General features: G+C 52.1%; 8 protein-coding genes across 8 annotated transcripts; 2 read left to right on the forward strand and 6 right to left on the reverse strand.

Annotated features, from left to right (window-relative positions):
- Positions 1-132: 132 nt before the first annotated feature.
- Positions 133-1,308, reverse strand: LRP88_04039 (FAD-dependent oxidoreductase; the record flags this gene model as incomplete). Its single annotated transcript, XM_083240627.1, has 1 exon — positions 133-1,308. One exon carries the CDS (start codon positions 1,306-1,308, stop codon positions 133-135), a length of 1,176 nt encoding a protein of 391 aa, XP_083103917.1.
- A 985-nt stretch (positions 1,309-2,293) lies between these two features.
- On the reverse strand, positions 2,294-3,827 carry LRP88_04040 (uncharacterized protein; the record flags this gene model as incomplete). The annotated part of the gene is made up of 3 exons (XM_083240628.1): positions 2,294-3,180; positions 3,263-3,671; positions 3,738-3,827. The coding sequence occupies 3 exons, from the start codon at positions 3,825-3,827 to the stop codon at positions 2,294-2,296; spliced, it is 1,386 nt and encodes a 461-aa protein (XP_083103918.1).
- A 2,676-nt stretch (positions 3,828-6,503) lies between these two features.
- Positions 6,504-7,473, reverse strand: LRP88_04041 (uncharacterized protein; the record flags this gene model as incomplete). Its single annotated transcript, XM_083240629.1, has 3 exons — positions 6,504-6,845; positions 6,905-7,249; positions 7,306-7,473. 3 exons carry the CDS (start codon positions 7,471-7,473, stop codon positions 6,504-6,506), a joined length of 855 nt encoding a protein of 284 aa, XP_083103919.1.
- Positions 7,474-8,161: 688 nt separating this feature from the next.
- Positions 8,162-8,968, reverse strand: LRP88_04042 (uncharacterized protein; the record flags this gene model as incomplete). Its single annotated transcript, XM_083240630.1, has 1 exon — positions 8,162-8,968. The coding sequence occupies one exon, from the start codon at positions 8,966-8,968 to the stop codon at positions 8,162-8,164; it is 807 nt and encodes a 268-aa protein (XP_083103920.1).
- A 1,247-nt stretch (positions 8,969-10,215) lies between these two features.
- Positions 10,216-12,041, reverse strand: LRP88_04043 (uncharacterized protein; the record flags this gene model as incomplete). The annotated part of the gene is made up of 4 exons (XM_083240631.1): positions 10,216-11,073; positions 11,127-11,494; positions 11,557-11,777; positions 11,830-12,041. The coding sequence occupies 4 exons, from the start codon at positions 12,039-12,041 to the stop codon at positions 10,216-10,218; spliced, it is 1,659 nt and encodes a 552-aa protein (XP_083103921.1).
- Positions 12,042-12,408: 367 nt separating this feature from the next.
- LRP88_04044 (acyclic terpene utilization AtuA family protein) lies at positions 12,409-14,496 on the reverse strand (the record flags this gene model as incomplete). The annotated part of the gene is made up of 4 exons (XM_083240632.1): positions 12,409-12,493; positions 12,547-14,269; positions 14,323-14,414; positions 14,468-14,496. The coding sequence occupies 4 exons, from the start codon at positions 14,494-14,496 to the stop codon at positions 12,409-12,411; spliced, it is 1,929 nt and encodes a 642-aa protein (XP_083103922.1).
- A 656-nt stretch (positions 14,497-15,152) lies between these two features.
- Positions 15,153-16,632, forward strand: LRP88_04045 (acyl-CoA carboxylase subunit beta; the record flags this gene model as incomplete). The annotated part of the gene is made up of 2 exons (XM_083240633.1): positions 15,153-15,262; positions 15,318-16,632. 2 exons carry the CDS (start codon positions 15,153-15,155, stop codon positions 16,630-16,632), a joined length of 1,425 nt encoding a protein of 474 aa, XP_083103923.1.
- An 899-nt stretch (positions 16,633-17,531) lies between these two features.
- Positions 17,532-20,160, forward strand: LRP88_04046 (uncharacterized protein; the record flags this gene model as incomplete). The annotated part of the gene is made up of 8 exons (XM_083240634.1): positions 17,532-17,692; positions 17,751-17,787; positions 17,852-17,884; positions 17,936-18,046; positions 18,097-18,272; positions 18,333-18,636; positions 18,691-19,843; positions 19,922-20,160. The coding sequence occupies 8 exons, from the start codon at positions 17,532-17,534 to the stop codon at positions 20,158-20,160; spliced, it is 2,214 nt and encodes a 737-aa protein (XP_083103924.1).
- Between the last annotated feature and the right edge of the window lie 403 nt (positions 20,161-20,563).

The raw sequence follows: 20,563 nt of genomic DNA on the forward strand, positions 1-20,563 counted from the left end.
CGTTAATGCTTGCATTCTATAATATGGCATAATGCTGTAGGCACATAACTTGAATAACTGGCTGCTTGGCGGATATGAGACTGGATACGTAATTCCAAGCATTATGTGGTTGATCTAGCTACTCGCGATAATCTATACAACAGGGCTTGTCTCCTCATCAATCTTGATGCCAAACGCACCCAAAGCAGTGCTATAACTCTGATTAACAGCTTCACTCGCATAAACCCTCATCTCCTTCTCATAAGCAGCCGTAACGCCAGGCTTGTATCCTCCAGCCTCGCGCAACAACCTCCCCAACAGCGCCGAGTCTCGCACAGCAGTGTTGGCACCGATACCTCCCGCCGGAGTCATGGAGTGGACAGCATCGCCAATGACAGTCACACGAGGCTCGTTGGGCCATTCTGGAACACCTGATGGGGTTGAGCAGGTGATTTTCCAGAACGCGGCTTCAGACTCGTTCATCTCGTCAAAGAGTGGCTTGAAGCGTGGGTGCCAGTCTTTGGAAATTGACCTGGCAATGTCTGCGGCCTGCTTGCCCACAATAGTGTAGTCATTGTTAGGAGCGCGGATGGCGCCTGGTTCTCCTCCCATCGTCCAGCCGAACTCGACATCGGGGTCGTCCATCTCGCCAGGGCGGACGTTGGTGATGATGGAGACAGAGCCGTCTGAGCGTGTGGCGTCCCGTAGTCGGAATACACCCTCGCCGAGTCCCTTGAACGCAGTGGTTGGTGCCTGTCCGTGGATACCTCTAGCACCGGTGTCGTAGACCTTGAGCTTTCCGCCCGAGACCTGCTTTGCAACCTTGGAGTAGATGCCTTCACCACCGATGAGCATTGAGCCCTCGATTGACTTGGTACCATCGGAGAAAATGGCACGGACACCATCATCGGTCAACTCGTAACCTGTGACGTTCCTGGACCACTCGATGTGATCTTCGCAGCCCTCAGCAAAAATCCTGCGCATATCTCCTCGCGCAATGCCAACAACCTTTCCACCCCGCGATACCAGCTTCTCAGGCACAACATGCTCAGTCTGCTCGCCAGTCACGGCATCAAAAGCGGAGAAGCCACTGCCTCCGGTCTTGCCGCACTTGTCCCAAAAATGCTCCCACGTCTTGGCATCAAGGACTGACTCGATGGCGTCGAGACCCTCCGTAGAGAGACGGAGCCGGTAGCCTTGGGCGCGAAAGATAAACGACTCATCGCGCTCAAAGATGCGGAATGGAATCTTGGACAGGCGAAGAGATTGGGCGAGAAGAAGAGATGCGAGGCCGGAGCCTGAGATGAGGATGGGTTTCGTTACTGACATGTTGGTGTCTGTGAGATGGAGAAGCACAAGTCGTAGCGGAGAGGCATGATGTTAAATGATAAGGAGGGTTGGAATGCTCGCATCAGCCAGTGACGCCTTACCGCGCGGCTTATATCAGCAAGGAGACCTTAGAAGTCCGTTTTCCCCGCTCGAAAAGTTCCTATTATTAATCCACTCTAGCTACTTCAAGTTTGGGCTGCAGCGCCATCGACTTGGCTTTGGCCTAGGGTAGCTTTCCCGCGCGGCAACGCTTGATGTCTCGGGAACGAGATAGAGGCTATTTTTTTTTTTTATACTTTCTCTGTATCGGCAATTGCAATTGCTTCGTAATCAACGTTGGTTTGATTCAAGCTTCTTTGGCCCTGCCATTGTGTCTGAATAGTTTTTGAGCATATGGCTGGCGAAGAGAGCATCCAATATGCCCAGGTGTATCTTGGTAAGCCAACATACCGTTATGGAGTTTTCGGCCGCGCGCGTTTTCGGAGTTTTCGGATCAGCCAAATTTGGATCCTTGTTTGCTTCGTCAGCGGCACACACCCAAGACAACCGGGTAGTGACAAACCCTATCTATGCCGAGCTGAGGTTGCAGCACTAACGCAGGACCTGATGTGAATTTACCAGGGTCCAGAGCCGCCGAGTAGCCGGAGGCAATAAAGTGACGGTAACCATGTCAAGCATCACAGTACTGAAAAAGGTTAATATGCGGTGGTATAGGGTGAGGAGGAGTAGACGACAACGTCAAGAGCTGAGGTTCCCTGCGGACGCGAGTCGTATACCCTGTACACGCTCATCGCTGACCAGGGACTTCAGGAACGAGACGAATACATCATGAAGGTTCTTGATAATTCATATAAATACATGAAATTAATCGCTAATTTTCCAAGCTTTGCAAATTGGGTATCTAAGCCAATAATGCCAATGCGTATCCCCATATTGGGCAGTCTCTCAAGACCTCCTATATCATATCTCATCTCATCTCGCCAATTTAGACGTTAGCTCCTCCGTCCCTGTTCTCCCGTGTCCTATCAACCTGCCCCGTTTCGTCTCGTCCCCCTTCGCTCTGCCTACTCCCCGGCCGTCGTTGCTCAGTATCGCCGAGCAGCTCATACTCGGGCTCATTCGTCGGTAGCTCATGTGGTCCTTGGTCGATGGGTAGCTCTGCTGGTTTGTCGCTGTTGACTGCACGGTATCCTTCTTGGTGCATCTGCTCTGGACTCATGGGGTCTTGTTGTGTGTCGGTGTTTGAGGATCTTCTTCTTCGGCGGATGACCATGAAGATGGCACCTGCTGCAGCCAAGGCGCCAAGACTTACGCCAACACCAATACCCGCCTTGGCTCCGGTAGATAGACCACTTGATGGTTCGGATGTTTCGCCGTCGTGGTTGTGGTTCGAGTTTGACGATCCAGTTGAACCCTCTTCCTCCTCCTTATTGTCGTCTTCGTCGGACGTTGGCGCGTTTTCGTTCACGGTCGCTACCTTCTTCGCGTCTGCCCACGTTCCATACTCGTCCAAATGTAGTTCCATAACATCCTTCCCCTTTCGATAAAAGATCCAGAGGTCTTCAGATTCCGGCGCGGCAACTAGTGCCATTCGAGCCGACTTGTCACCGGCCTTGGGCCACTTCTTCTCCCCTTGATCCTTGGCAATTTCCCATCCGTCTTTGCCGTTGGTGATCTGATGAAGCTTCGAGTCTGTGCCGATGTAGAATATATTCGTTAAAGATTCTTCGTTGGATGCTAGCGCGAGGCTCACTGTCGTCATGTCGATTTCGGGAAGAATAAATGGTACGTCCTTTGACCAGTCAAAGGCATATTTTGATGTTGCGGTTTTGTTGGTCGGGGCTGGGCTTTTGAAGCCTAGTGGGAGGGAGCCTGTTTCTCAAGTCAGTGTCCGTAATCACACGATTCCTTCTCGAAGATCCATCGTGCCGAAGCCGAGAGGTGGTCAACATACTCAGACGCCACTTGTCCTTGTTCTCCTCCTTGTATCCAGCAATGGCAAAGTTGTCCCCATCGTATGGAAAGATCACCGACATGTTGGTCCCACTCATCCTCGCTGCCCCCAACGCCTTGCCCTCTGGCTCGAGTTGGGATACGGGTCCAATGTAAACCCAGTCAGTATCATCGTCGTATGCCAGGACATTGACCTTTCCGTCCTCGTCGTGGTAGAAGACCCGGTTCCCGCCGGACTCGCCAAGCTCCACCACCGCTAGCCCTGTATCCTCGTGTATAGATGGCGAGCCGGCGTCCTCGCTGACCTTGTACTCTCCACCCTTTTGTAGTTCGTAGTCGCCCGTCTTCCAGTTGCATGTCATGTCGGCGTTGACTAACGAACCGTCGCGCGCCTGAAAGAAAACTGAAGCCTAGCACACCGCTTCGCGTCAATATCTTGTTCAGATGAGCGAGGAATAGTGAATGGGGTTACTCACGACTGTCGTCCCCATCTCATCATCATACCATCCGACCACTGCCAGTGGTGTCGCTGGCTTCGGCTTGGCCTTGATTGGGAACTTGTGCATCTTGTCCGTCGGGAATACGGCCGAGCCATTACTATTGCAAGCGGTGTGCACAAGATCGCCGGACCCAGGATCTTGGAATGCAAAGTGAGGTGTGAGAGAATAATCCGACCACGTCCACCAACCCGTCATTCCCATGGTCGGATTCGCGAGGAGTAGTAGCGGCCCCAAGGCCGAGGCGACGATTGACCGAGACATGTTCGGCAGATGATCTGATTCGGGGGAGGGACACGTCGAGGAGCGAAACCCGAGGCCACGGCTTGCTCAGCTTGATGGGATTTCCATCCGGGCAGCGCGCGGGGAAGATCGAAGGACGTTGGCAAACGGCGAGTAAAACAGGATCTAGTTCAAAAGTATGATGTTAAGGTTAAAATTGAAAGGACCCAAGAATTAGAAAAGCAAACGGGCTCCCGAGAGACAGGGTCCAATTTCGCCCTGCTGGGCAGAGCGATGCACAAAAAGAGTAGCATCCTGCGCAGACAGGGCTTTGGATTTACAGGGGTTGTAAGGCACGGCAGGCCGACTAGAGGCAAGGTTAAACCGCTAGTGCTGATTTTTGGCTGCTTATGGCATGAGTTTGAAACGTTGACGAGCTTTGCCGAAGCAGGCTGTGGAAGTGCAAGACTTGGTGTGTCGGGCTATTGTGCCAGGCACGGCTTTTGGTGTTTGCCAAGATTCCAAGACTCTTGGGACCGGGAGATCGGGGATTGCCAAGTCTCTAACAAGCTCAAGTTCTTGACGTTCTCATGTCCCGACCTTTTCTCCCGTCTCTGAACTGCAAGACGTGGCTCCATCTCGGGTGACGGCAGCAGGGTTCAGGGGTTCATTGGCACAAGACATTCAGCCCCATGCAATTCAGCCCCCAAGCCGCTTTGCCCATCTCCATCATCCATTGGTGGACAACGGCGAATAATATGCCCAATTGAGGAGGCACTCATAATAACATGAGACCCTGGCCCCATCAATCAAGCCCATCTTCCGGCCCTACTCTTGCCCAAAGGTCCTGGCTTCCGACATCCGTGATTGCAAAGGCGGATACGGTACCCGTGACTCTTGTGAGCTTTACGCTTTATGATTGCAGGTTAGATCTTGACCGTGCGCACCCGTTCCCCGAAGTGTCAGCAATGGGAGGCGTCGTGTTTCAAATGACGCGAAGAGGAGATATTTTGCGACTTGGGTCTGTTGACTAATATAAACAAGATTGAGGTGCCCGTTGTTTTTATGCTCGTTTAGACTTGTCGAGTCGTGTCGAGGGAAGTGTGCGAAAAAGGGTTGCTCTGAGGCAGATGGCATTCAAGGACAATGAGAAGAAGCACTGACATTTCATCAATTGTTAAATGACCCGCCTTGTCTCTACCAATACGGGAATAGTAGCGAGTGTGTTTCATGGTACTTGATTCAGGCTATAACACTCAATGAATGACAGGCCGGGTCCCTCTACCGTGGGAGCAGCGTGTACCGACTCCAACCGAAAAGCATTGCAATATTACAGGAACAAACAGCCAAGAAGCCGGAAAAATACTCCAAAGCACGTAGCCTATGCATCACGAATCGTCATCATCAAGCAACTTGTCGAATGAAAGCTCCATCAGGGCCGTTTCCAGCTCCTGCTTTGCTTCACCCCCCCCTTCGTTCCTTCGCGCGCGCCAACTCGAGCTCTTCAGCACTCAAACTCTCCTCTTCAAGCGGCCCCTCGTCCATTTTCGTCTTCCCCGTAAGGAGTTTGTCAATGACGCCTTGATCTATGTTTCGAGTCAACGACAACCCCTCCTTGAGAAACCGACGAAATTCATCCAACGTTGGCGTCTGAGTTGGGTCGAGCAACGTAGCATTGAGGAATGTTGTCGCAAAGTTGAGGGCCAGTTGTGGCCACAAGAGCGCTTCTTCTATTGCCGAAGAGCCCGGTGGTTGATGAAACCCGATTGTGCGGCTGTTCGGATGGTCCTTTTTCATGGCGTTGAAATTCCATCGGTCGGATTTTTCAGGTGAGATGAGGATAGCCAGCGTTCCATGGCCCTGTGGCCTTTCAAGTGCGTCGATCTCTTGTGTCATTTTTATCAGCGAGATAGAATTAATTGGAAACGTGTTATGCCATCTTCAAGGTTGGGCAAAGAACGAAAGGGAGCCCCGTGGGATTTGACAACCGAGTTTTTATACCCCTCGATCAATACCTTATCTCGTCATGCTGCTTGCTTCTGATCTGCCTAGCTTCCATAGTTTCCACAGCTGGATGGAACGCGAAAATCACAGGCAGCTCAGCGTAGTCTGCATGCAGTAGTAGCCTGATCATGTGGAACGCCATCACTTGGCACGGGCGCTGCTCCATTCATGCGGACTTCTACTAGTCAGGAACGAACGAGGGGCAAGCCGCCTTGGCTGCTTAGAGTTGAACCCGCCTCTTGGCACCGACAGAGTAGGAGAAGTTGAAGGAGGTAGATTGCAAAGTGTTAAAAGAGGCACGCTTCCCTCCAACCTGTTTCTACACCCCACCTATTCATGCGGGTGTAGGTATGGTCAACACTCATTATCACACGTCATCCAAGGATAGTTCAAGCCAGGAATCTCAGAAGAACGAATTAATTTCATAAGTCCGAAAGGCCGTCAAGTGTATGTAAACAGGCTTCCTACTGCCCACATTCCCCCCATTCCACCCTTTAACGTCCGCTATCTGACCTCTGATCAATGATTTGCAGGCAGTTCAGCCGGGTTTTGGTTATTCGGTAGCTCGTAGACCGGCGTCGGTGAAGATGTTTCTGGCTTATAACCATCAGGCGACTGGGGGTACGGCGGAGCTTGGGTGGACGCGGGAGCTCCCTCGGCCTGTCGTTTTCTCCGCCTCCAGAGGAAGAATGCCACAAGCGCAATCGCAAGAACACCAAGCACTGCTCCAATGACGATACCCGCGATGGCACCGCCTGAAAGGCTACTGTTGTCAGAGCCGCCAGAATCCGTGTCAGGTTGGCCCGTTTGGTTGCCGGATTCGTCTGTTGTCGTTGCTGAATCGGCAGTTGATTCGGGAGCCTGAGTATGGTTAGCGATCGATGATTAAGACGACAGGTCGGACTTGCGTTCGAAAAGACGGTGCTATATGCCGCGTCGTCGACGTTGCTCACGCTCGTCATAAGCCACCGCTGCCTCCTCTGGTAGCCATCAAGGTTTGGGCTCATGTACACCGGGCCGCTCGGGATGACATCGAGGTGATATTTGCTGCCGTTGTGTACATTGATGAAGCGGTACGTGTCATTCTTTCCCCATAGTGCCACGTCCCATTGTTGTCCATCACTACCGTCGCTGTTTCGTAAGCAAGCGCGCGTACGTCTATTCTCGACCGACTCGCTTGGGCGGTAGCACACGGCGAACTGCTTTTGTGTCGTGGTTTCGGAACATCGGAGAGCGTATCGACCCGGTATCTTGCCTATCGGTTGCTGGGCGCACTGGGTTAGCAATAGTAGTCGAGCATTGTGCTGGGCGATGAACTCACAAACTGCCAGTATGTCTTCCTTTTGGCCACAGGAAACACCCTGAAATCCCCATCCTCCCAAGTCTGAAGCATCGCCTTGAAGTCTCCATCGTAATCATCCACATTCTCCTCTGTCATATGATACCAGACATTGGGATCGATGTCGGTTGCAGGCTTGAGCTTCGCCATGTTTGCGAGAATGAAGTGGGCAAAAAGGAAAGATGGAACAAACAAGGTGGAGCAGAGAACAACAAGGCAAGGTAAGATGGGATAAGACGTCAGAGGTAATAATCCTGTCAGACGCTAGGAGCATCGGTTGCTTAGTGGCGGCGAAGATCGACGGCGGTCGCACCACTCACAGCGCGGAGGATTGAGCTTTGGTAACTGGGCAGGGGGCGAGATGGGCTCAGCGTTGCAGGTCATTGATCTGGCCTTTCTCATTTGTTGGAAGATTGGATTAATGTGAGGGCCCTTTTCACATGTGGCACTCATTGGCTCATCGGCACGGCTCGAATGTGTTGATCATGGAGGACGCCGCTAGTGAGACGACGATCCTCACTTGAGGTTGACCTGACTGGCTGAGCTATTATTAGGCGAGGCCTTTTCGCATCGCCGCAGGGAACGATGATGAACTCCAAAGATATTTATTACTAGAATCTCATCTTCGGGCCTTAAACTCATGGTGAATGCTGCGAGGGCCGATTCTAGACTATGTGGAGAGAGAAGCCGGGTAATGGCGGAACCAAGGGCATGGCCATTGCAAAGTCGACAGTGGGGGATGCAATACTACTGCTTTCTGAATAAGTAGAGGTGAGAACTGTGAAAGAATAGGAGGCCTATGAAGCTCAAATAAACGTTGAGCTACTAGTCTGCTCCTTTACTTCTCGGAGGCCTTCTCGACAGCCTGTCTCAACTCCTCGTCCAACAGACCAGAATCAACGTAGTTGATGTCGAACCACTCGACTCCATCCCTCATGCTCTGCATGACTCCCGGCACTTGATTCGTATATTCGTAGCGGTAGAAGCGGATTTCATCCTCCCGTCTTTCCGGCAGCGAAGACTCAGCATCTTCCACATCGGACTCGTCACTCTTGGTCTTGACTTTCCTAACCTCTGGATCCCACCGAACGTGCAGGAAGCCGCCTTCATCAGGCTCGTCCCATTTCGCCTGCGGCCTATCAATGACCAATATGGAGCGCTGGCCTGACTCAGGAAACCCACAATCCACCTGGGGGATATAAAAGTCACCCTTTCCTGTCGCGTTTCTCGCAGTGATTTCTTTGACGTTATGTGTCCTGCACCTTTCTGCACGCTCAGCTGGCGAAGTGCCTTCGGGCATGGCCAGGCCGTAGAGGTCGATTCGATCAAGTGTCTCGCGGCCCATAGCGCTTCGCTCGTCCCACGTGTCCTCATATATCTTGAGTGCCAGCTTCTTGAGCTGCTTCATATTCTTTCCGCTGGTGGATCGTGTGTCGTATATCTGAAGTCCCCATTTGGGTCTTTTGATGGGTTCTGGGTTCACCCAGGCTTCCCGGGCTTCCCAGACTGAGCAACAGAGTGTGCCGTCGTGGGAGGGGGCCTCTTCAGTCACCATCCAGAATCTGATCTTAACTGGGGGTTTGCCTCCTGTCGATGCAGGCCGTGATGATGGTGATGGTGCCGTGTGTGGAGGAGAGTCGTCCATAACTGCCGATGGATAATTGTTGATGAATCGAGTTGTGTCAGTGCCACTCTCAAACTTGGAAATTGAGGATGCTTGAAGGTTTGAAGGATGGACAAAACTTGACAGAGCGCCCCTACTTGAGATAGATATAGAGGATAGTCAAATACCACCTAAGCGCCTGTTGTGTACACCGCTACACAGTCAGGGTGGCAGTGCTGGCATGATGCGTATTTTGTTCGAATAGTTGGGCTGTGCTGCCTAAAGTAGGATTCTTTTGTAGCCGAGGGCCAAGACTCAGGGCGCCGATAACCAATTACCACTCAGAATTGGACCATCCTTCGGGTTCAGTTTTCCATTGTTAAGATGCAAGCCGCGAGGAGCTAGACTCGATCGGTGTTGTTTCGCCACCCGAATGGATCTCCGGCTGCAAGTTGTGGGCGACTGCTATCTTTCTTCGGGAAGCATGGAATGATGGATTTCTTGTTCGCGACTATGGTGATCTCTTATACCAAAGTCATGGTTTTAATTCCCTGTATAGAACTGAATAGCTAACGGTGGGAGTCAATTTGAGGTCTTGGATGAGTTTATTTTCTCTCAATAGTAAGTTTCATAGCAAACATGTTTAGTCAAAGTCCAACTCAACCCTAGTCAACTAAATCCAAGTCATGAATAAAACTCATACTGTCCTCTTCCCTACTTGCGCTATTCATTGAGGTCGCCAGCTGTGTAAAGAATTCAGATTCCATCTCAAGAAAGTTGGACATCTGGTGGAACAGAGGCTCCTTTTGGAAATCTAATAGCATGGTGTCTTCGCTATGGTCCGATATGTCATTGGTAAATAAGGGCATGTGTACCGCATAATCTCCACGGCCCTCATATGGGGCTTGGTTGCCAGGGTAATGCGGCCAGGCATAGTTGCTTGTAGTTTGATGTTGAGCGGGCCGTCGTCTGAGCGAAGGTTCCTGGTCTTCAACGTTGGGCGATTCGGAATCCGTCCTTGGCGTCATATTCTCTTGTATCAGGGAGATCTTTGACTTGTCGACGGCTGCTTTGAGATTGTCCAGGACTGCTTCGCTTGCAGAATATCTTTCACCCAGTCGCTCAAGGAAGCGCATACAGGTGCGCAATCCGGCTGCGCTCTGATCGTGAAAACGCTGTGTGGGTGACTTGAGATTCAACAACAGGATTGAGGCGGCTGGAAGGACACATGTGATTCTGGTCAAAATGGTGAGTTTGAGATGACGCATATTCCAAAGAGTAGCCATTACTTACCCCTGGGTTGACATGTAGTTTATTAACCCTTTCTTCAAAACAACATCCGCCAATACTGAGACTTTGTATACAGCTGTTTGGACCTTGTTGTAACTCTTCTGAGTCTTTGGTCCCTTAACACTACCTGGCGCAGGAGCAACGAGGCTCTGGGAAATCTCGGGGAGATGGAGAGTTGAAATCACGGTGTAGTAAGTCATGATCATCAATAGCCTGCCAACGGTGATGCCCCTGGACACATCGTATTCCAATTCCCGTGAACATGGGGTGGCAGAGTCGCTGCAGTAGGCCCTATGCCAAGCGTCCAACCGAAGATCAAGCATCTCCGTACGGTTCCTGGGAGGCGGTTGGTGAGGGGACTCGCCTTCTGACATAGTTTGGTTGATACAGATGCATAGCTCGGCCATTCGTACGGAGAGTGTTGCACGATCAAGCGCACTGCGGGTTAAGGCGTCGCCCTTGGTCCTACGCAGTGGGAAGTCGTCTGAAGTCAGCATTGGGATCAGGGACCGCATCCGTGGCTGGAGCCTCAAGCCCATTGATACGAGGGCGTCTCGGATGTATGCACTCCACCAAAGCCTCTTGTAGAATCCCTGGCCTGGGTGCGTGACAAGAGCCTTTTCTTGGACGCCGAATTGCTGGGCATGATGCACATGAGCCCCAATCCAATACGCGGCGGCCTTGCAGTCATCTGGGTCCTCGTACCAGAATGACATGAGCAACAAAGCATGGAGAACCTCGACAGAGGAAGTGTCGACATCAAAGTCATAGAGTAGCCGAGCCCTTCGATAGAATGAGCGGCGGGCTTCGCGCTGTGATGGAAAATGTAGGCACTGAAGCACATCGCTGTCCACGAACTAGCCTCTATTATTAGCTTTGTTCGAGATGAAGGATTCTGGAAGAAAAGTACCGCGCTGCCGGCGAATAGAATGGCTTGGAATAACAAAATACCTATCGTCTTTTGGCATGGCTGGTCTGGGGCCTGATCAACGGACACGTCGATGTGGCCCAAAATTTCGGATCGATCGAGCGAGGGCATGTAAGGGGTCACAAACTCAAAGCAGGCGTCAACAAGAGCCTGCCGTAATTTTCCTTCTGGAAGCCAGAAGGCCCCCTCAGCCGCAAGATAGTTGAGAGCAGACTGCGAAGTATCTGGGTCGATTGGTTTAATGAATGCAGGAAGCTTCCAGGGCATAGGGTCAAGGTCTGGGACCATGGCCAAGGACCCGATTTGTGGTGTTTCGGGAGGTAGATCTTCCATCATGTCCGGACTCATGCCTGGCATCCTCGTCAGTTTATTTCCCTTGGCCAAAGAGATTAATAAGTCAACTCAGACGAACCATTATCTTCTTGGCTGCTATCGGCTTGCGGTTGGGGAGGGGCTCGGGCTTCTGAATCTCCGTTTGTGGGTCTCAAGAGGGTGACTGTTTCAGAGGCAAGGTTGTCGTTCGCTGGGGAGTGCACAATATGACCTGACGAGACGGTGTGCTCTTGGATGTTTGACACGTCGATTTTGGTGGTGTTGGTGCTGCTAGAGATGGTGGAGGGAACCACGGTGCTCCTGTGTTGTGGTTTAGATACGACATACAAGAGGAGGGCAACGGAGGTCTAACCTGCGCCTGCGAGTGTTTGCGACCTTGCAGTGAACGTCATCAAGCTCGCAGTTGGTGCACCTCGAACCTCGCTTGTTGAGATCACAGCGGACCTTGCGACCGCGACAGTACTGGCATGCTATGGGCGCTCTCAGCCGAGCGCGCCGGGGGGCCGCTGCCGGGCTGAGAGGAAATGTCGCTGGGGCCATAATTCGGAACGTGGTTTGAGCCATTTTGGGCGTCGTGGTTTATGCAGCTCACTGGAAGAAACAGTTGAGTTGCTGCTTAAGAGAGTCTTTCTTGTGAAATTGACAATATGGGAGGATATCATGTGCAGTAACTGGCATCGGTTATACAGAGCCGCCCGATACCCGGGTGGTGCTCCGGGTTCCTGGGGTATTTGCGGGGTATTCGCGGGGTAATCACCCTTCGCGCCGCCTCCCTACCCGACCGCTTACCGAACAGCCGTGCCGCCAAGTGTGTAATACCTACCTATGCTCTGCCAGTCGATCTTTAGTTAAGTGCCTGTAGGTAAGTATTTATGCCCTGACTATGTATGTCACATGTACCCTGCTGCCACCTTCTCCCCCTCAGGCCTCATCACAGATGTGCTGCGTGGGCAACATCCGCCGGAATGTCGACATATATCAGTGAGAGAAGCAGTTGAGCATAGCTTTTCGCTTGTCTATGTTCACAAACATGGTCAGCCGCGGAAATCATGAATACCTCAGCACGTACCGGTCCAGTCTCAGGCTCGAAAGCCCTCCGCCTCCAAGAGCCTTTGTGATGACAAAGTTGACTGCATGCACTCCGGGCACTGCGAACCTTGTCACTGTCCCGCCGGGCGCTATCATGTGCTGTAGTGCTGAGAAGACTACCTGCGGTGTGACCTGTTGCAAAATGTGCTCGTAGAATGCGGCATCTCGGGCGATGATGGCAACATTGGCACTGTCTCCCTTGTCGCCAGAGCGTCCAGTCGCCACCTCGTGCAGCTTGGCACGCCACGTGAGCTCCCGGTGAGGCTGCATCGATGATGGGGCAACGCCGCTCGTAGCAGTCTCCGAGTCTAGACTAGCCGATGGCTTGCCGCTCAAGCAGCCCTCGAGAGTGAGCGGCACGTCGATGGGCGACTTTTGACCGCCGAGAAAGACCACGGGGTGAAGAGAATCCCGACTAACAAGGGTACTGCTGCCAACAAAGTTTAGACTCGTCTTTGGCCGTCCGCTAGTTAGCATGCATATTCCCGGTGCGCTGTTTGTGAGGAAAGACGCCGCCTCCTTTCCCATGATATCAAGCACGGAACGCTTCTCATGTCGGGCCGCAACCCTCAAGACCACCTCCCTGCGCTCACCAAAGTTGCCGCCGGGACCAAGATGGTGCTCAGCACCGATGACAATGATCTCGTAGTCGTCATTCGAGATTCTCTCCTGTGGGTTTGCATGGGTTGCCGCAGCGAGTGCGTTGGTTCGCTCAACAATGGCTCTTCCCAGAGTTTTGGCCTTCCTTTCGGCCTGCTCCCCAGAGACAAGCATGTCGACAGATATCCTGTAGCCTTGTTGTCGCACAGCTGTGCACTTGAGCCATGACGTGGGCAGTTTACCCCTGGCGCCTCTGACGAGAACACTGTCCGGTGAGCTCTGCCTGACGGTCACCCGACTGAGGTCAAGTATAACGTCAGGGAGGATGTAGTTTTCGGTATCGAGAACCTCGTACAGCATCTGCTCGCAGACACTTCGTGTATTGACGACACCGCCAGTGTGCGGGGGCTTCGAGATGGTGAAGCTCTTGTCTGGAAAGAAGGTCAAGATGGGATAGCCCATGTTCGACCAGCCTCCGTGGGGGCTGAATGCTGACTGTTCCCAATCTGTATAATTCCCCCCTGTCGCCTGAGCGCCGCATTCGATGATGTGCCCAGCCAGTGAAGCGCTGGCCAGCCTATCAAGATCTTCGGGGCTGGTGCCAAAGTTCCACCCAAGCTCGTGGGCAAGAGGTCCCAGAACCAGAGCGCTATCCACGCACCTGCCCGTTATTACGATGTCGGCACCTTGCTCCAAAGCTACGGCGATGGGTTGCGCTCCCAGGTAGGCATTCAAACTCAAGTATTCTGTCGACGCGTTGATGCCCCCCTCGACGCTGCCTGGTACCGGGTCAAAGTGATGGAATCGCCCCTCTTTCAAGAATGTCTCTTTCTGGCCTATAATGTCGTCGCCGTGGACCGCAGCGACTTTGAGCTTGTGCGACAAGCCACGCTCCACAAGTTTTGACTCAATGTATTCCTTGAGCCCAACTGGATCGAGACCTCCAGCGTTCGTCACCATCTTGATACCCTTTTCGAGTATGGCATCCAAGTTCGGCAAGAGGGCCAAGTCTGCGAACTCGGAGATGAACCCAGCAGCTGCGCGCTTCTTCTGGGAGCCTTGATTGGAACGTGCAGAGCGGGCAAGCAGGCCCATGGTGACCTCTGTATTATGCCTGTTAGCGAATGAAAGGGCCCCCCATGCAGTTCCAACGTACCAGCGAGATAGTCAGCGACAAGATAGTCGACCTGCTTGTCAGGCCCCTTGATGAACTGGTTGATCGCCCATGGCGAATCCCCCCAAAAAGCACTATCGGATCACGTCAATTTCGCGGGCCGGATAGCCGACTTGGAGCAACATACCCGTAGCAACCGATACGAACTGGTGGCATCTTCACAAGCCCGATGAGATAGAAAGTAATAGCAAAACGAGAGGAAATCGTGGAATAGAAACGGATTAATTGACGAGACAGCCGAGTTTTAACAGGGCAAGATGAACAACTACATGCATGTGTGGTGTGTACTTAATGGCGACATCCTATTGGCTGTATTAGTGCTTACCGCGGCTCGGCACCGACTCTCTGCCGCGGCTTGGTGTATCTTGGAGGACAAGCGACTGGCGGCGAATATACTACCTCTAAATAGGCATCTAATTGGTGCTGTATTCTTGCCTAGACTAGATTTCATCCAGAGATAGCGAATAGTATACCGTGCCCAGCATGACGACGCCCAAGATCCCATTACCATCCGTATTCCCAGAATACAGGTCAACAGTCAACCAGAATGACAAAGACTATCTTCAAAATGTTGAAGACTGGAAAGGGATTCTGCAACAGTTTGAGGAAAAGGCAGCATGGGCTGGCGGGGAGGGTGAAGCACGTCACATCGAGTAAGTAGAAGACGGGACTTATGAGATGCAGTGCTAATGCTATTTGTCAGGAGACACCACGCTCGTGGGATGCTATCTGGTACTACCCTTCTAGCTTCTTGACGACTTTTTCATACACGTGGGTGTACTGACAGGTTACCAGCCCGAGATAGGATCGCCATGCTTCTCGACGAGGGATCACCTTTCCTGGAGTTGATGCCGTTTGCTGGCATCGGGGTCAAAGAATCCAGCCCTGCCGCAAGCCTCATTGTCGGAATAGGTCTTGTATGGTTAGTTCTCCTACAAAATGGCTCGGCCATGCATCGCATCTCTGACTGTCTACAGTGGAATCAAGGTCATGCTGATTGCCAACATACCCACCATCGTTGGCGGCGCTCTAAACGAGCTCACGGTCCGCAAGCAACATCGAGCTTCCGAGATCAGCCTTGAGAACCGTCTGCCAATCATCTTTTTGAATCAGTGTGCGGGTGCGAATCTGCCCCAGCAATTCCGCGTCTTCCACCAGAGCGGGAAGCTGTTCCGGGATATCATTAGACGTTCTGACGCCGGCTCTCCGACATGCACCATCGTCTTTGGCAGCAGCACCGCCGGAGGAGCATACGAGCCTGGCGTATCCGAGTTCAGCATTCTTGTCAAGAGCCAGGCGCAGATGTTCCTGGGAGGCCCGCCATTGGTGCAGATGGCGACAAGCGAGATTAGCAGCGCCGAGGAGCTCGGAGGGGCAGAAATGCACACCACCGTCAGCGGCGTAGGTGATGCACTTGCGGCAGACGAGTTTGACGCCTGCCGTCTGGCTCGGAGCTGGGTTCAGAGCATCAACAGGGAGAACCTCCACATCGACCGTACACTGGATCACGTAGAGGCTCCTCTTTATAGCCCCGACAGCATCCTTGGCCTCATCCCCGAGAATGTCAGAATGCCGCTCAACATGCCCGAGGTCATTGCTCGAATTGTGGACGGCAGTCGCTTTGAGCTTTTCAAACCTTTGTATGGGATTGGCATGCTATGTTGCTGGGCACGCATTCACGGCCGTCTCGTTGGCATCATCGGAAACATGTCGTCCGTCATCTTTGTCAACGAAGCTCGCAAGGCCACACAGTTCATTCACCTCAACAATGCTTACGGAACACCAATCGTCTATCTACATAACGTCACTGGGTTCATGGTCGGGAAGAAGAGTGAGTCCGAGGGTATGATCAAGGCCGGTTCGCTGCTCATCGACGCCGTGTCCCGATCCTCTGTGCCTCAGATCTCCATCGTCTGCGGGTCATCCTACGGAGCTGGCAACTATGCTATGTGTGGCCGATCGTACTCACCCAGGTTCCTCTTCTCGTGGCCTCACAGTAGATGCGCCGTCATGGGCCCGGAGCAGCTTTCAGGTGTTATGGAGATCATTGCTCGACAGGCAGCTGAGCGGTCCGGGAGGGGCATGGATGAAGCTAAGTTGGCCGCCAGCACTGCCAAGACGACGGAGCAGATTGAAACTGAGAGTAAGGCGTACTACACCTCGGCGTGGTGCCTGGACGACGGAATCATTGACCCGAGGGATACGCGTGATGTTCTCGGCATGTGTTTGGAGGTGTGCGAGAACTCACCTTACAAAGGCCTTGAGGGCTATAGGGGAGTCTCCAGGCTGTAGTGTGATTATCCTTGACTAGATTTGTTTCATTTAAGTGTCCAAGGCTGGAGTTATTCCTTCATTCATTCACGGAAACAAGCATGGACCGAATCGCGGGTTGAAGCTGAAGCACACCTTTTCTCGAGATGATCGAAAGTGAGACAAAGTAGTAGGAGGTATAGACCTAATTCTTTCAACAACGACATTCAATGTCGGCTAAAAGCAAAATACTGTGGCACGAGTAGAGACTTAAAAAACAGGTGTCGGATGAGAAACGTAAAATATACATAGTCGACAACCTCTCACGGTTTCATTGACGCACTACGCAACTTGCCCGCGTCAAGGTCACCACTAACTCGCCCTACAGCTACCAGACGGCGAGTACAGGGTCTTGAGACAAACAACGTTAAGAGATGTTTTGATTCAGCTATGATGAGAAGTATCTCCTTCTGAACGACTTACTTGGTGCTCACGTATAGCAGACGACATTGCTTCTGCTGGAGTTACCCTGTAGAAGAAAATCCTGACCTCTCCCCACACCATTTTTGTGGCAGTACCCGTGGGCTGGCCCCGTTTTCTGTTCTTGTCCCCAATCGGCGTAGTAAGTCACCTCGGTTAGACCTATCATTGGTTGCCCGTACTAAGCACCCTTGCTGCCTTGGAACCTCGGTAGTCTCTGTGGTTTAGTCTGGAGTCTCTATCCACGGCGACCAGGTGCATGTTGCAGGAGACAGGTCCTCAATGCAGATCTTGGCTGGACACTTCCACAGCAAACGTTCCCTGAGCCTGCAACATGACCTAGGCTCGGGATTATTGAACCCGCCGCGGGACTAATACGGCATGCATGTTTCCTAAAAGTCGGTCCCCGGCCAGCAAGTAAGTGCTTAGCATCTTCATCGACTGTCGACCGTTCACCAGCCATGATTCGCCAACCTGACCTGTTCATTGCGCCCCCAATCTACGCAAATGGCAAACTCAAGATATCAAGTGTCCTGATTGCAAACCGTGGCGAGATTGCTTGCAGAGTCATTGCTACCTGCAAGAAGTTGGGTGTCACCACATTTGTAGTTTTTACCGATGCGTAAGCAATCCATCCGGCAACAGACGTTGATGTGCATGGCTGACTGAGAACACCTTAGAGATGCTAATGCACCATTCGTCAAGCTTGCTGACAAGGTCCATTATCTCGGCGACCCTGAGAGCCAGCCTTATCAGAATGGCGAGCTCATTATCGAGATAGCCAAGAGATTTGGAGCCGATGCCATTCATCCCGGTACGGTTAGATATTGACCTCAAATATCAACATTAGTACTAACCTTCTAAGGGTACGGTTACTTGTCAGAGAATGCGGATTTTGCTGCGGCGGTTGGCTCCGCTGGGCTCGTCTTTCTTGGGCCGTCACCCCAGACGATCGCCGCTCTTGGAGACAAGGTACGTACTGGAGCTGTATTTCTGATCATTATTGCTTATTGGATGCAGCGCGAGGCCAAGGAGTTTCTGGCAGCAAGATCCTCGGTCCCCTTGGTGCCAGGATATGGCGGGCTAGATCAGGACCCGGACCTTCTGGAGCAGGAAGCTGATCGGATCGGATATCCCGTCATGATCAAAGCGTCTGCTGGTGGGGGTGGAAAGGGTATGAGAATCGTGTACTCGAAGGACGAGTATGTTCACTTCATGTGGCTGTTCAAGTGACGGCATCTTAAAGACTAACGGCATATTAGTTTCCGAGAGTCGCTGCAGCGCTGCACGTCCGAGGCTGGTCGTCTGTTCGGTTCAGCTCACTGCCTCATCGAAAAGTACATCGAGGCCGGTAAGCATGTGGAGATGCAAATATTTGGCGATGGTGAAACTGCCGTCAGTTTCCTCGATCGCGAGTGCTCGGTGCAGCGCCGCAACCAGAAGATCATCGAGGAAAGCCCCTGTCCCTGGCTGAATGCGGAGATGAGGCAGGACATGTCGAACTCGGCCCTGGAGATTGCGAGACTGTTGAAATACGAGTCTGCCGGAACGGTCGAGTTCATAGTGGTAAGCCAGCCCCCGTCCTTGTCACAGAAGGGAGGTTCTAAAGAGATTGTGCAGGACATCAAGAACGAGCGTTATTACTTCTTGGAAGTCAACACCAGAATTCAGGTCGAGCATCCAATCACCGAAGAGGTTGTAGGAATCGATCTCATCGCCCTTCAAATCTACGTCGCTGGTGGAGGCAAGCTCCAAGCCCTTCCACAGCTTCAGAACATCAAGCAGACCGGACACTCCATCGAGGTTCGACTGTGTGCTGAGGATCCCTTCCACGACTTTCGCCCCTGCACTGGCACGATATGCCAGTTGAAAACACCTCTCGATAGCAAGAGTGAGGAGAGTGCTGGTCTCAGATACGAACTCGGAGTCGAGCGCGGCTCAGCAATCACAGTGCATTTTGACTCCATGATATCCAAGATCATCGTCTGGGCCCCGACCCGCGCCATGGCTATCGCCAAGATGATCCGCGCTCTCAAGAATACCATCTGCTTCGGGCTCACCACGAACCAAGTCTTTCTTCAACGGATCCTTGCTTCGCCGAATTTCCACGACATCAGATATACGACGGCCTTGATCCCGCAAAACATGGACGAGTTGACTGCTCCTTTGGACACATCGTCTGTTGACAGCAGCACCGCCATCACTGCTCTTGAAATCTCTCGCTTGAAACCCGCTTCCACTGACAGAAGATCCGCGTTCAAGAGCATCCCCATGTCTTTTCGCAACCAAAGAGCCGGTAAGAACATGTCTGCTGCCGGTCTCGTGTCTAGCGAGATTACAAAATCTGGACAAGATGAGAAGGTCGATATGCTGGTGAGCAAGGATGACATGGGAGCTTATCGAGTTGTCCGACTGGACCCAGAGATTCCTCCAACTTCGGCAGAGGATGACGTCTACTTCAACAAGGAGGGCGGCCCGCTCGTGAAACGATACTACTCTGCTATCAGGTCGAAACGGGAGGCCAGATTCGACAGGGTTTCAATTCTTGACTCAACTGTTGAAGCGCGTCCTCTCTGGTCTACTGGCCAGTTAAAGGTGTCTTTCGCAGGCCAAATTGCGACATACGATTTCGCAGTGGCCTCTCAGGGTGAATTCAAGAAGACCATTTTTGTCCAAGAGTCTGGATCTGGAATACCTGTTCTCTACACCGTGTCAGGGCTGTTGGCATGGGCGGGCATGCTTGATGAGAAAGCGAGCGAGGCGCAGAAAGCAAGTAAGTGTGATCCAGATCCCCTTTCCCAAATTTCTCTTCATACCAGCGGCTAGAAGCTCACATACTTTTCCTTCTTAGATTCGCGGGTGTCTACCTGCCCAATGCCGAGCAAGATCTTGGAGGTCACTGCAAAGGATGGTACCTGGGTTAAGGTGGGAGATAAGTTGCTGGTGCTCGAAAGCATGAAGATGGAAATTCAGGTCACGTCTTCTGCAGAGGGAATTGTTAGCATGCAGGTTAAAGAAGGAGACATCCTTCCAGAGGGCTCGGTTCTTTGTGAGATTCTAGAGGGCGAAGAGGACTCCAGGTCAGCGTAGTATAGTCTCTTCTTCTGATGGCGAATACTCTTTTTAAAAGTAGATGAAGACATATTGTTGTATCCCTCACTTGCTGTGACGAGGAAGAGGTAGCAAGCCACAGTAGCAAATCTCGCCGTTCCTACTATGATGACGACGTTGAACGCGACGCCAAATAACACTGGAATACAAACTGCTTTGTTTAATTTTCATTCAGCCAATTCAATAGGGCTGATTCGCCTTCATCGTGATTTTGACGTGACCATCCCTGAACGCCAATCCTGATCACGTTGGGCAAACAACTATAATGGAAACAACGGAGCTTGAAACTGGGATTGAGCTAAGTTCGAAATACACCTGCAGAAAGAATTCCAGGTCCTACTTCCAAAGCAACAGTAATTCACAATCTCAATCTCCCATTGAA

The sequence above is a fragment of the Fusarium phalaenopsidis genome (genome assembly GCF_050370095.1).
Source record: "Fusarium phalaenopsidis strain FUZ10S chromosome Unknown contig_32288, whole genome shotgun sequence".
Taxonomy (NCBI): Eukaryota; Fungi; Ascomycota; class Sordariomycetes; order Hypocreales; family Nectriaceae; genus Fusarium; species Fusarium phalaenopsidis.